Genomic DNA, 13,371 nt, shown 5'->3' with positions numbered 1-13,371 from the left:
TTTACATAATCAGATACGTTTTATTTTCTTCAAAATCTTAAGCTAACTAGGGTTAGGCCTGTGCTAGTTGCCATTTTCTTTAATAAAAAGTAGACATATGGCATACCCTCTCAATTCAAGTCTTGGTTTGACCTTAACAGCCCTTCAATGACAGGCTATTTAAAGAGTGGAGTCATTGACTGACAAATGTATGGATATAGAAGCAGCCTAATTTCTTCTGTCAAACAGATAGGCCTACCTCTTATTTCTTAAATAGGAATAGGCTCCAACACAAAGCCCTCGTGTTATCAGTAAAGTCTATTTAAAATTAAGACATTTTATAAAATCAATTATAGTAGTAGCAAGATATCAAAGTTGACCTCCGGTCCTCCTCATCTTTGCGCTCTCCTTTTCAAACTGAACAGAACATAGGTCGCTAAAGGTCAGTCCACGGGCAAGATTTTTTGGACTATGCCAAATAAATACAACATTTTGGAAGAAGCCTTTGACTTTCCTCCTGAACTGACATCTTAGGCCTACACAGTACAACCATTGGTTAGGCAGTACACAAAAAAGTTTTTGATCAGCAAGAGCAGAGCGGGCCGAGGCTCAGGGTGGGAATATCCCTTGCCGTGTGTAATGCAGCCTAGATATATTTACACCATCCCAGCAGCTATCTTAGAAATATAACTTTGCTCTGTGCTTCTCCGAGCATGCACTTCATAGCCTATAGGCTATGGATCATTTGATTGAGACCACACTAAATAGCCTATAGGCGCACTTGATATATCCCCAGCTGAGAATCAGAGATGAGGGGCGGAATTGGGCACACATCGATACAGCCTAATAAGCAACTCATTCAAAAACACTGACAAATATTGAAATTTCATCAATTACAAATTACATGACCCTCCCCTGGACTAGATACAAAAAAATACTAAACCCTCTCCTTGACTGAAATTGAAAAAGCATGACCCTTCCCCAATTTCCTTCAGGTAACCATTATGTAAATTTCAATCCACCCCTAAATCCAATGACAGGTTGAAATGTTTGGTTGGTTTCATGTTGAATTCACATTAGTTGACAACTCAGATGTTTCTACAACTTGATTGAAGTCCACCTGTGGTAAATTTAATTGATTGGCCATGATTTGGAAAGGCACACACCTGTCTATATAAGGTCCCACAGTTGACATTGAATGTCAAAGTAAAAACCAAGCCATGAGGTCGAAGGACAGGATTGTGTCAAGGCACAGATCTGGGGAAGAGTACCAAAAAAATTCTGCATTGAAGGTCGCAAGAACACAGTGGCCTCCATCGTTCTTAAATGGAAGAAGTTTGGAACCATCAAGACTCTTCCTAGAGCTGGCCTCCCACCAAAACTGAGCAATCGGGGGAGAAGGGCCTTGGTCAGGTAGGTGACCAAGAACCCGATGGTCACTCTGACAGAGTTCTAGAGTTCCTCCGTGGAGATGGGGGAACCTTCCAGAAGGACAACCATCTCTGCAGCACTCCACCAATCAGGCCTTTATGGTAGAGTGACCAGACGGAAGCCACTCCTCAGTGAAAGGCCCATGACAGTCAGCTTGGAATTTGCCAAAAGGCACCTAAAGGATCTCAGACCCTGAGAAACAAGATTCTCTGGTCTGATGAAACCAAGATTGAACTCTTTGAACTGAATGCCAAGCGCCTCACATCTGAAGGAAACCTGGCACCATCCCTACGGGGAAGCATTGTGGTGGCAGCATCATGCTGTGGAGATGTTTTCAGCTGCAGGTACTAGTAGACTAGTCAGGATCCTTGATGAAAACCTGCTCAAGAGCACTCAGGAACTCAGACTGGGGCGAAGGATCACCTTCCAACAGGACAACGGTCCTAAGCACACAGCCAAGACAAAGCAAGAGTGGCTTCGGGACAAGTCTCTGAATGTCCTTGAGTGGCCCAGCCAGAGCCCGGACTTGAACATGATCGAACATCTCTGGAGAGACCTGGAAATAGCTGTTCAGCGACTCTCCCCATCCAACCTGACAGAGGTTGAGAGGGTCTGCAGAGAAGAATGGGAGAAACTCCCCAAATACAGGTGCCAAGCTTGTAGCATCATACCCAAGAAGACTCGAGGCTGGTGCTCGAGGTGCTTCAACAAAGTACTGAGTAAAGGGTAAAGGGTGTGAATACTTAAGTAAATGTGATATTTCAGGTTTCTTGTTTTTATACATTTGCCAAACTTTCTAAAAACCTATTTTTGCTTTGTCATTATGGTGTATTGTGTGTAGATTGATGGAGAAAAAAACCCGATGTAATCAATTTTAGAATAAGGCTGTAACGTAACAAAATGTGAAAAAAGTCAAGGGGTCTGAATACTTTCCGAATGCAATATAGGTCACAATGGGGTGGCCTACCATAAAAAGCTGAAGTAAAGGTGCATGATTCATAATCATTGACATTTGGTACTTGGGATAGTCCAAAATAGAAATATGGCGATTGGGAGTCTACAATGATGCATTACGTAAGAGTTATTTCCATGTGATTTATCTATAAGAATTTTTTCGGCTACAGGTACAATTAAATGCATATTATATTTATAACGATGTGTTAGAATATACCAAGTGGCAGGGCCTAATACCGGATTTGGACTGTGCAACAATTTTGCCTATAGCAGTATAGGACTGTAGGCCTACAGCTGAAGGAGGTGAATGTGCTGTATGCTCACTTATTTTTTACCTGCCTGTCATCTTTTGTAATCGATAATTTATAATTTAATCTGTTTGAAGTATTTGCGTGAGTATTCTAGCCTAAATTATTTTAATGAGAAGCTCAGTAATTTTGGAAAATACAATGCAACTTCGGTCAGAGAGAACAATAGCGTATTGCATACCCAGTATTTAAACTGCTGATAAGAAATAAACGTCGAATAACCGCCTCTAATTTCAAACCGGTCTTATCTAGACGGGCATAGGACAATGGCGACGTTAACAAGCCAGGACTCAACCGCTCAAGCGCGGGTTTATTTCCAAACGCCTCCCGGTACCGAGGATTCAGAACTCGTCCAGAAGCAAGGCCGGGTAACCGTGAAATACGATAGAAAAGAGCTGAGGAAGCGGCTCAATTTGGAGGAGTGGATAATTGAGCAGTTAACGGATTTATACGACTGTGAGGTAGGCAATGACACAATCTATTATTTGTTTACAGTAGAATTTTCCCCATTTGTTTTTTGTTTTCAATGATCTCTACCTTGATTGGGATTGATGTAGGCAATAGGATTGCAGTAATATTAAAACCTAGGGGCTACAATAATATAAACAAATATGAGTGGGAATTACAGACACAATGTAGGGCGTGGCCACATAATTGTAATACTGTACTAAACAATTGAATAAATTAGGTGTCTGCTCAGGTAGCGAGGGACAGAATGTGCTGTTTCAATAAAATGTATTGATAAGTAGGAGGATAGGCCGGTTGGCACTGAGTACTATGGCCACTGCACCTGCAAAGCAATTACAGTACAGCCTGCCTACTCTGTTGGATTAGCATGTGATGACCACTTAAATGTTACATAATGGCAATGCCTGATTGTCTTTAACAAAGGAAATTTAATTGATTATGGATAGATATCCCACCCCACCCTCTACTTCTCCATGGAAATGCGTTGGCACATACTGCATGACAGTGCACAGCATGACATGTTTGTGATGTATTCTGCATGAACAAGTATGAGGTGATCATCTTCATGAATGATCCATGTAAACATATTTTTACAGCACCCCTTAGACATGTCTAGAGTCCATTGGCTCCAGTCCTCGAGTATCCCCGACAGTACACATTTATGTTGTAGCCCTGGACAAACATGCCTGATTCAGCTCATTGAGTGCCTGATGATTAGTTGACTAGTTTAATCAGGTGTGCTTGTCAGCGGGCTACAATAAAAATGTGTACTGTTGGGGGTACTAGAGAACCAGAGTTGGGAACCACTGGTCTTGACCACTGAATTGATCAGGTGTTTGACACACAATAACACATGAACTATTCACATAAAAGTGTTGCAGCAGCACCTATGCATCAGATAAGTTGGGAACAACATGGTTAACATTATAGGTAGAGAAGTAACATGCAGCACCGGCACATTACGCATTATTGGACTGTAATGACATTGACCATTACTTATGTCAAATGGTCCTCAGAGAGACCAACTGGACTAGTAAAGTGCTAATTGGACTAATAATGACCTTGGCTGGAGCAGAGGGTGACATATAGTGGGAGATATGAATGTGATTTATCAGTGTTTTGATTTAGGCAACTCTGGTCCTCAGGGTTGTGCCAGGGTCAGAGGAGATGCTGAGTGTTTTCTGATTGGCCTATGTTATATGAGTGTGTGCTCTTGTAACTACTATTTGACCTCCTGACTAGGTCCTTGGGCTGTAGATTATAGGCATGTAAACAGCAATACAATGTACTAACTGGAGATTGTATTGTAATGTTGTGTTTCTATAGGGATGGCTACTTCTAAACAGTCATGTTCAATTGAGTAGACAGCAGTCAGGAAGTCTGTGTGTATTATCAGTACACACTACATAGGGGGTTCAGCCCATCCTGTTGTGTTGAGAAGCAGAGGGAGGAAGCTAGGGACATTGGGGACCTATGGAGGATGTTCAGAGGTGAGACTGTTGTGCAAAAATATTTTGTTTGATCCTTAGGCTGTCTGATATATTCATTACAGTTTTTTCTACTCTCCCCTCTCTGTTGTTTTCTCTATATTTTCTGTGTCTATCACCATCACTGTCTCTCTCACTGCCTTTGCCTCTCTCAGGAGGAGGAGATTCCAGAGTTGGAAATTGATGTGGATGAGCTGTTGGATATGCCCACTGATGGAGACCGGGCATCCAGGGTCAAGGTGACCGCTAAACCCTATTCTATATTGAATACAAATCCATTATTGTTCATTTGTATCGAGGGCTGAATCCTTACTTTAGGTCAATCTCAAAATTTGATGGGAAATCTCCCATATCATTACATGCATTTACAACAGTTACACATGTGGATTTCAAGTTAGGATTCGGCTCTTCTAATGGAGTTAATTTCCTCTTTCACTTCGTACTGTTTTGCAGGGTTTGCTGGTTGACTGTTACAAACCTACAGATGTAAGTTCAAAATTAGAATAAGATTATCTGCTCCTGTTAAGCTTTAAACCCAGCATTAGAGTGACTGATCAACTGAAAATAACTGTCTGGAACCAACTCAGTTTTGACTGAGTTTCTCAAATAAATGAGTAATACAGTAACATGTATGATAAGTTGTTCAGTCTCACATCACCCTCCATTGTTCATTTACTGCAGGACTTTGTCACGGCTCTCCTAGAGAAGGTTAAAGGTCTGCAGAAACTCAGCACTCCGCCCAAAAAGAATGAAAAATCTTCTCCTTAGCCTCAGAACAACCCCAACCGATTACAACTCAGTTCTACACAGGGACACCCAGCTAGAAACCCTCAGCACCTAGAATCCTTCAATCAGCAGGATTGGTAGAGGGAAGAAGATCGACCAATCAAATCTCTGCAGCAGGGATTACTATGTCTCTGTCTTTGTTTAAACTTGTTGTGGATTTATAATCATGTTATACATATACAGTAGTAAGTGATGCGTGTTCAAATATCAGAATATAGTACAGCATTGATAAACTGATGACATGGAGGAAGAACATGACAACATTTAACTTGAGCTATAAGTCACCAGCAAAGCATGACAAGTACATAAACCTCATGACAGCTCATAGTGAGTCATGACAGATGCAACTTTATGCAGTCTAACAAATGTAACTCATTGGTTAGTTGATTAGTCAACATCACTGTATGTATAGTAACAGCTAGAAATAGTGAACTGTCATTGGTTGGTAATAGTTGGAGCCATGTCATTTTTACGATGCCATTTTAACTAGGATTTATAGAGAAGCAAAGTGTTACTCGAGAATGGTTTATTTGGGGAAACGGTAGTTAAGTCTGTGTAATGATTTCAAGCCGAGCACTGTCATCTGTCTAATATATTTTTTGAAAGGGAAGCATGAAGGGCTTTTCAAGATTTCACACTGGACTACAGTGCTTTTCTTTATTATACCTTTGACATGAGCAAGTGTGGACAGTTATCAAAGACAAACACCAGCATGCCACACAAGATACTGTAATAACATCAGTAGCTTACGCGTTTTCATTGTGCACATTTTTTGTTAAATATACATTTTGGGAGTAATGCATGACTGACTCTATAAAACACAGGAAAACATTTACAAATTAGTGTTAGGGCCCATTTAAATCCATGACATGAACTGTCACTACAGTGAATGCTTTTGAGTCCTACTATAACATATGGTTCAACTGTTTTCCCCTCCATATCCTCCACCCTGGTGCCTGAGAGTGACGGGGTGGGTCTGTTTCTCAGACCTGACCCAAGTAGATAAAAAGCTATATAAAGCAAAGGCCTTTCTACTTGTTTCTCCAACCCAAAAAACGTAGTCATTAACCATACAGTAAGCACTGCGGCCTTAGAAGACTACGGCAATGATTGTATCGACTATTGTGGATTAAGCAATGTCTTTGAAATGTATGACAATTGGTCCTGCATTTCGCTGCGCCCGCATGTGTACACCTCATTACTATAATTCCTTAATCTTTTGGACCCCCATTGAGATGTTATTTTGGGCAGGCTTTTAACTACCAGATTCGCAGTGTATCTCCTAGAACCTGCATCACGTTGAAGACTGAATCAAATCATGAACTGGGTTACTGCGTTAATTTAGAGTGCTGGAGGTACAGTAGGCGACTGCATAATCTGTGGTGTGTGTGTTTAAGATGTGATTGCAAAACTGTAGTGACGTAATGTAGCAATACTTAATGGTGCTGTTTCACAATTTGTTACATTTTAATACAAATTCAATACGTGTTTTACCTACTCTGACTTGTGTGCACTTTAGATGTTATTGTAATGTACTGTAGCTAAATATCTTGCAGGAAAAAAACACTAGCAGTCACACTTTGAAAATCCAAATATCTTTAATCAATATAAAAAATAAAAAAAATGAAACATGAACATTGGTCAAGTCTTATATACTAATGAAGTGAAATTCCAAAATTAAAATTCATTTACAAATACTCCATTCAATAAAGCCTAAAAACCCATTGAACAGTGCACTATCGCTTATCTTGTGCTACCATATTGCATGTGTGTTGTTCGACCAGTTCCCTCAACATGATACGTACCCTGTAAGTCACACTTATCAGGCTAGTAAATTACTCAAAAATGACGATTAATTTAAGTCAAAGAGCTAGTTGGTCTCACATTCAGAAAAACATAACACTGGAATGATGAAGGGGCAACTTTGAATGCGGAACTAAAAATTATTATTTGCTTGCAAAAATGTATAATGTTTAAGGCATTGGAGTTCAAATTCACCAGGGAGTACCACAGTTACATATGATGTTAGCTATAGTTGAATAGTATCTATATTATGTAGGATCTTCAACAGCTTTTAGCACTATACAGTATTTCAGTGCAACGACTAATGGTAAAGAGAAACTTGTCTTGGGTAAGTAGGAGTTAAGGAAGAAGTTATGGTAGGGCAGGCACAGTGACTTAAAAACAGCACTAACAGGCAGCTTATTTTGTTTTAAGTTAATGTTCACTATAAGTCAGACCTCCTCTCGATGCCGAGTAGTTCCACTTCAAAAATGAGAGTGGCACCACCTGTTGGAGACACAGGGTAGTTACAAACTAAATAGTGGAAAGATATTCACAATAAAGACATGGTTACCTCAGAGACTGACTTGTAGAGCAAGCCAGTGGTAGATCTAGAGAAATATCCAAAATACCTGGAATCTTAGGAGGTGCTCCTCTGTCTCCGTATCCTACAAAAGAAGGAATGTGAATGGAGAGGTCAGAACAGTGGGAGTGTAGGAAAATGGACTACAAGGCAGGACTTTTATCTTGCCTAAATCTAAGCAGGTGCAATAAAATAAAAAATGACCTAGATTCAGTCAGCAGTAATGTGGTGAAGCCTGTGAAGTATCAGTGGTCATTGGGACGGTGAAATGTGAAGTATCAGTGGTCATTGGGACGGTGAAATGTGAAGTATCAGTGGGCAAACTCACCGAGCTCTGAGGGGATGACCAGTTTCCTCTTCTCTCCCTCACACATTCTAAAGAGAGAAAGTGGGATTGATGGATTAAGAACCTTGCATGCAGGGGTCAGAAATCAATGTTTTTTTTTACACCTTATATCCAAAAGAACATCACTCTATAGTTTTTACACTGTCTGCAAATGTAAGTCCTCACAAGTCATCCAATGCATGAGGACACTAGTAGTCAACAGGTGGAAAGTAAAAAAACAGGCACCAACCCGAGCAGGCCCTGGTCCCAGCCTTTGATGACTTGTCCGGTTCCCAGAGTAAAGGTGAATGGCTGGTTCCTTGGAATGCTGCTGTCAAACTCTGTTCCATCCTCCAGCTTTCCCTGCAGACAAACAGTTATTGACTAAACACACATTGTCCACCCAATCAAAGGATCAGAGAATTAATCTAGTACTAAAATCATAAGCTACAGCTAGCTAGAACTGCAGTGCATAACATGTGGTAAGTAGTTGACTCCAAAAGAGAGCAAGACAATAGTTTAACAGATAGCCTAGCGGTTAAGAGCGTTGGACCAGTAACCAAAATGTCGCTGGTTCGAATCTTCAAGCCGGGCTCGGTGGAAATCTGTCGCTGTGCCCATTTTTTTTTTACTTTCAGTTTCACTTACTTAGCTAGCAAATGCAGCTAGCTAGCTTTTCTCACTCAAACACCTTGCTCAAACAGAGGGATGCTACGTTAGCTAGCTGGCTATGGCTATCCAACACAACACTGGAACTCTTCCAAGTCAGGGTAAGCCGCCGGTGTAAGGGCTAAACTGCTTACTGACTGTACACTAACGTTACTGCATGATTGTAGCGAGTTTACTGACACGTTAGTTCTATTAGCTATGTTGACTATGACATTACTTTAGCTAATATGGTAACAACGATGTAGGCTGTGTGTAGCGGTTATGATATGGTTTGAAAAGGTTTTTCTTCAATGTTGTGCATTGAAGTCGACAAGCAAAAGTAAAAGGTGAAAGGAGGAGAATGCTTAGATATTAAAAGGAATACAACATGGCTGTTATGAAATATAACTGTGTTTATGCGTTTAAACTTTTCATAAACGGAACAAAACTGGGATAAACATACCTGAATTTGTCCTATAGAAACTCTCGTTTGCAACTGTTGGACTTTTGATTACACCCTATATCAGCTAGATGCAGGCAAGAGTGTGCAAGGCAGTATTGAATGTGTCACTGTCTGTCCATGTGTTTGTCACCTGAAATTTCTCTCTAGACCTGTATGTACCTACATTGTAAACTTGCATTCGTAGGCTAGGTTGTAGCAACTTCATGATGGGTATATGGAAAATCAAAGTATCAAGTAGTAGCCTAAACCTATTGCTGTTAAATTGAACTAGGTGAAATGAATATGAATGACAGTCATCCAATATGCTGTAATAGAAAAAAGGCCATGGGCATGATTTTTTAATTTGTTTAATTGGATCTTAAACAGCACTGACCGCCACTACACAGTAAGTGTATATTTTAGCATTTGTACAATTATTTTGATGTGATATGAAAGTAGAGGGCTTTATGTTTCTAGAACCGTACCACAATTGAGAATCAATTCACGTTAAAATGAAGTATTTGGCTGTTTTTTGACTGTTTTGGCAGCCAGAGCCAGCCCTACATATAATGGGGTCTTAGACGTCAAAGAGGTAGGCTAGTAAAGCTAGCCTACACTCCTTAACAGTACATCTTGGCCTAAAATGAAAATATATACAGTTTTAGGACATGTTGTTTTTCATTCAGTGTCTAAATGGAGAAGCATCTCAATTTTTACTCACGGTGTAGTGCATGTTCAGCACATCTCCTTTACGTGATTTGATGGGGCAGTTGTCAACTCTTTTCTTGATACCAATTTGGAGCTTCTTTTTGTCGCCCCCGCGAACTGCCGGAGCCAGGGACACCAGAGTGACCACAAACAGCAGACAAAGCCTCATTTCTTGGGTACACATGAGAGAATTAATGTAAGACAGAGTAAACGCAAATCTCATAGGCTTCCATCTGGCTACCTAACGTAGTTTATAAACTTACTACACGTCATCATTAATGGGTGCATGATAGGAAAAATAAAATGGAAGCTGTGTAGCTGAGCTAACTATTTCTATAAATCTATTTGTGATTCAATCATAAATGGGAGCATATGTGTGTAAATTTCATTGTCATTATCAAAACATAAACATATGTTTAATAGTTATATGGCTACACAGAACTATAAGCCTGAAGCCTGACGATTGGGGCAAACTAGTTAACTTAACGTTAGCTAGCTAACGTTAGCTAGCTAGTATCTGTTGTGCCAGTATCTGATATCCGTTATGCCAATTACTTTAGCTAGGTTCCTCAAAAACTGTATTGAGTCTTCATGCGTTTCAAAAAGCTAGTCACTAATAATTTCTCAAGAAGCTTACCAGCGTTTTAATTTAATAAAACACAAAAGATGGTCGGTGTGCTTCCAAATTTTCCGAAGCCGAGTGATTGAATGAATGTCCCAGATATGTCTACGCAATGATTTTCTGTCCTGCTATTGGTTCGTTCTCAGAGCTAGCAGAGAAAATAGCTAATCTTGAACTGTTCGGCAGGTGGTGCCAAAGTATATGATGGAATAAAAGCACTAAAGCAGACCGGTATGTTGTAGCTACATTATATTGATAACAACAAACAGGAGCACAATATTTTGAATTACCATTTGACACACACTTATCATCACACACACACACACACTCATGCGTGCACACCAGAGGAGGCTGGTGGGAGGAGCAATAGGAGGATGGGCTCATTGTAATGGCTCGAATGGAACTGTATCAAACATGGAAACCACATGTTTGACACTGTTCCATTCCACCCATTACAATGAGTTCGTCCTCCTATAGCTTCTCCCACCACCCTGTTGTGCACACACACATTCACATGTGTGCACACACACAAAATGCAGCTATGCAGGAATGTGATTACCTGTGTATGATCTATAGCAGTATATTGACTGAAAGTCCTCCTGGACACTTTTAGTCTCCTTTCAGATGAGAGCCATCCATTGTAATGTAGTTTACAGAAGTTCAATCAAGGAGGTTGGTCTGAATGCCAATTTAACTTAATCCAGTAAGCATAACATAATTCACTTTTGTTTCCTATTCTACAGGCATAATGGGAATGAATACACGCGTATCATCATCAGCATAGCACCTTGTACCTTCTCCTCTTTCCTATTAGTGGAATGTCAATCACCTATTTACCTTATAGACTATTAGCACGGCAAAATAATGCACATTCCTCAAGCTTGCCATTTAACTTACACTCTTAGGGAAAAAAGGTGCTTTCTAGAACCTTAAAGGGTTATTTGGCTGTCCCCATAGATAACTCTTTGAAGAACCCTTTTTTGGTTCTAGGTAGAACCCTTTTGGTTCTAGGTAGAACCCATTTGGGTTCTATGTAGAACAGCTCCACAGAGGGTTCTACCTGGAACCCAAAAGGGTTCTCCAATGGGGACAGCCTTAGAACCCTTTTGGAAACCTTTTTACTAAGTTGTCTTCAACAACTACCCGCCTTCCCACCTGTACTCGATTGAACCGTAATTACGGCATTATTTTCCAACAAGGTTTTCCATTAGGGTTCATATGACAGTTTGTGTGTGAGAAACAGAAAAACAGAGAGAGAAACCATTATAAAGGTTATCGTTGCCATGCACACCAAATATATACAGCCTGCCTCATTCTCTCTCTACATTCAGACTACTGAGGTAAAGACAGTTTCAGGTTGGATATTCGCCTGTAGTTTTCCTTTTGTCCACCAAAGGCAGCTAGGGACCGTCAACATAGTGACAAATCAAATTTTGTCTCTTTAACCATTACTCCTAAAACTTTAATAAACTGGTTCTAGCTAACCCGATGGCATAGACACACATCGCACACACTTTTTTTTGTCGATTTACATCTCGCACTATTTTAAATTATTTATTCAAAATTTTTAATTTCAATAGCTCCTTGGTCATGTGACCTACCGACTTCAAACAAGGTTCAGAATGTCCAATGACTACCCTTCTATATTGCACACCCTTTAGTTTGTCCCTTTATCCGTATCCACAGCAGGTCTCCAAGGCGAACAGCCTCTGGCATGTTATAATAATGTAGGTAAGGGAAGTTGGCAAAAAAGAGACGTAACTTCGGGATAAGGATTGGCTTTAAGGGCTGGGTCGGTTGGGCTGGGGTGCAAAGCGGGGCTGGGCTAGAGCTGCGGCTTGGGGAGCAGTCGCTCCATCGCCTCCTCTCGCCACTATTGGAAGTTCGTTGTGCGGCTCATCTCGCGGTCTCTCGTTCGTGGTCTCGCAAGGGGCTGTGTGCGGGGGTTTGTCGGAGGGGTGTCCGTCGGCGGGCCGAAGGCGGACCGGTGGGGGGGTTAGGTCCGGCGGTTGGCGGCGGCAACTCTGGACGTGCGCCGGGCCCTTCTCGTGGATCTCCCCAGCTACGGCGCTCACCAGCCCCACACATTGTAGGTGGGGTGGTCTCCTTAAAGCTCACTAGACTTGAGGCGGAGCCTAAACCCATTGGCCCCGCATGGATCTGGCTCATGCCCTACAGAGTGGGGAGAGGTATCTCCAGCTTGTCTGGGGAGGGAGGCGTACATCTGATGTGGGTAGTACCATCCACGGCCATTGGTTTGCTGCAGAACCATAAAATGGACGGAAGAAGTCTAGGTTCCCACTGGGCACGGATCACTGAATGTCAACTTGATGAAATTCAAAGGAGCATACCCACCTGTCGCGGTCGCACTCAAATCACCCTTGGGGTGACTGTGACCACCTCATGTCAAGGTGCTGGTAAAGGTGGTTCCTATGGCTCTGTCCCGGAGGGCTGACTAGGTAAGCAAATTATTAAAAGGGGATGATTATTTTCTGTTGCTTCTTCCGAACACCCGGTTGATGGTGCCGCTAGATACAGCGAGGGGTATTTGGTTCTCAAGCCTATAAGTATTGTGCTGGCACCTGATGTCGATTGGGTGTAAAAACCCAGTTAAAGTCTGCTGAAGGTTAGTCGCGGGCAACTGATGTCCAGTTTGTAAGACAGAAAAGCCTCTGATGATACCACCGGGTGTGACTCGAATAGATGTCAATTTGATGATATCTGACTGTAGCATGCTACCCTTCGCCGTCGCACTCAAACCACCTTTGGGGTGGCTGTGACCCCCTCATGTCAAGTGAGGAAATTCTATGAAGCGGAGGTAAACGGCGGGACATAATTAAGTCTCTTG

At 41.4% G+C, this 13,371-nt stretch overlaps 2 protein-coding genes across 2 annotated transcripts; one reads left to right on the top strand and one right to left on the bottom strand.

The window, feature by feature from the left end:
• The first annotated feature begins 2,371 nt into the window (after positions 1 to 2,371).
• On the top strand, positions 2,372 to 6,910 carry LOC139552487 (protein phosphatase 1 regulatory subunit 14B-like). Its single transcript, XM_071364275.1, has 5 exons — positions 2,372 to 2,484; positions 2,925 to 3,133; positions 4,783 to 4,866; positions 5,081 to 5,113; positions 5,309 to 6,910. The coding sequence occupies exons 2-5, from the start codon at positions 2,939 to 2,941 to the stop codon at positions 5,393 to 5,395; spliced, it is 399 nt and encodes a 132-aa protein (XP_071220376.1). The 5' UTR covers positions 2,372 to 2,484; positions 2,925 to 2,938; the 3' UTR covers positions 5,396 to 6,910.
• Positions 6,911 to 6,992: 82 nt separating this feature from the next.
• Positions 6,993 to 10,691, bottom strand: LOC139552486 (peptidyl-prolyl cis-trans isomerase FKBP2-like). Its single transcript, XM_071364274.1, has 6 exons — positions 10,539 to 10,691; positions 9,915 to 10,072; positions 8,354 to 8,466; positions 8,107 to 8,153; positions 7,828 to 7,863; positions 6,993 to 7,702 (listed from the first exon to the last, which is right to left on the bottom strand). The coding sequence occupies exons 2-6, from the start codon at positions 10,068 to 10,070 to the stop codon at positions 7,641 to 7,643; spliced, it is 414 nt and encodes a 137-aa protein (XP_071220375.1). The 5' UTR covers positions 10,071 to 10,072; positions 10,539 to 10,691; the 3' UTR covers positions 6,993 to 7,640.
• Between the last annotated feature and the right edge of the window lie 2,680 nt (positions 10,692 to 13,371).

This window comes from Salvelinus alpinus, chromosome 24, assembly GCF_045679555.1.
Source record: "Salvelinus alpinus chromosome 24, SLU_Salpinus.1, whole genome shotgun sequence".
In the NCBI taxonomy this organism is placed as follows: domain Eukaryota; kingdom Metazoa; phylum Chordata; class Actinopteri; order Salmoniformes; family Salmonidae; genus Salvelinus; species Salvelinus alpinus.
The sequence above is the reverse complement of the archived record's forward strand: the minus strand, read 5'-3'. Positions and strand labels throughout refer to the sequence as shown.

Bases quoted from the DNA above. Each gene is read 5' to 3' on its own strand.
- LOC139552486 (XM_071364274.1), bottom strand. From the start codon at position 10,070: ATGAGGCTTTGTCTGCTGTTTGTGGTCACTCTGGTGTCCCTGGCTCCG. The intron at 8,154-8,353 runs GTTGGTGCCTGT...TTCTCTCTTTAG, and splicing joins TGGGACCAGGGCCTGCTCGG to AATGTGTGAGGGAGAGAAGA. The intron at 7,703-7,827 runs GTATTTTGGATA...TGTCTCCAACAG, and splicing joins AGCACCTCCTAAGATTCCAG to GTGGTGCCACTCTCATTTTT.
- LOC139552487 (XM_071364275.1), top strand. From the start codon at position 2,939: ATGGCGACGTTAACAAGCCAGGACTCAACCGCTCAAGCGCGGGTTTAT. The intron at 3,134-4,782 runs GTAGGCAATGAC...TGCCTCTCTCAG, and splicing joins CGGATTTATACGACTGTGAG to GAGGAGGAGATTCCAGAGTT. The intron at 4,867-5,080 runs GTGACCGCTAAA...ACTGTTTTGCAG, and splicing joins ACCGGGCATCCAGGGTCAAG to GGTTTGCTGGTTGACTGTTA.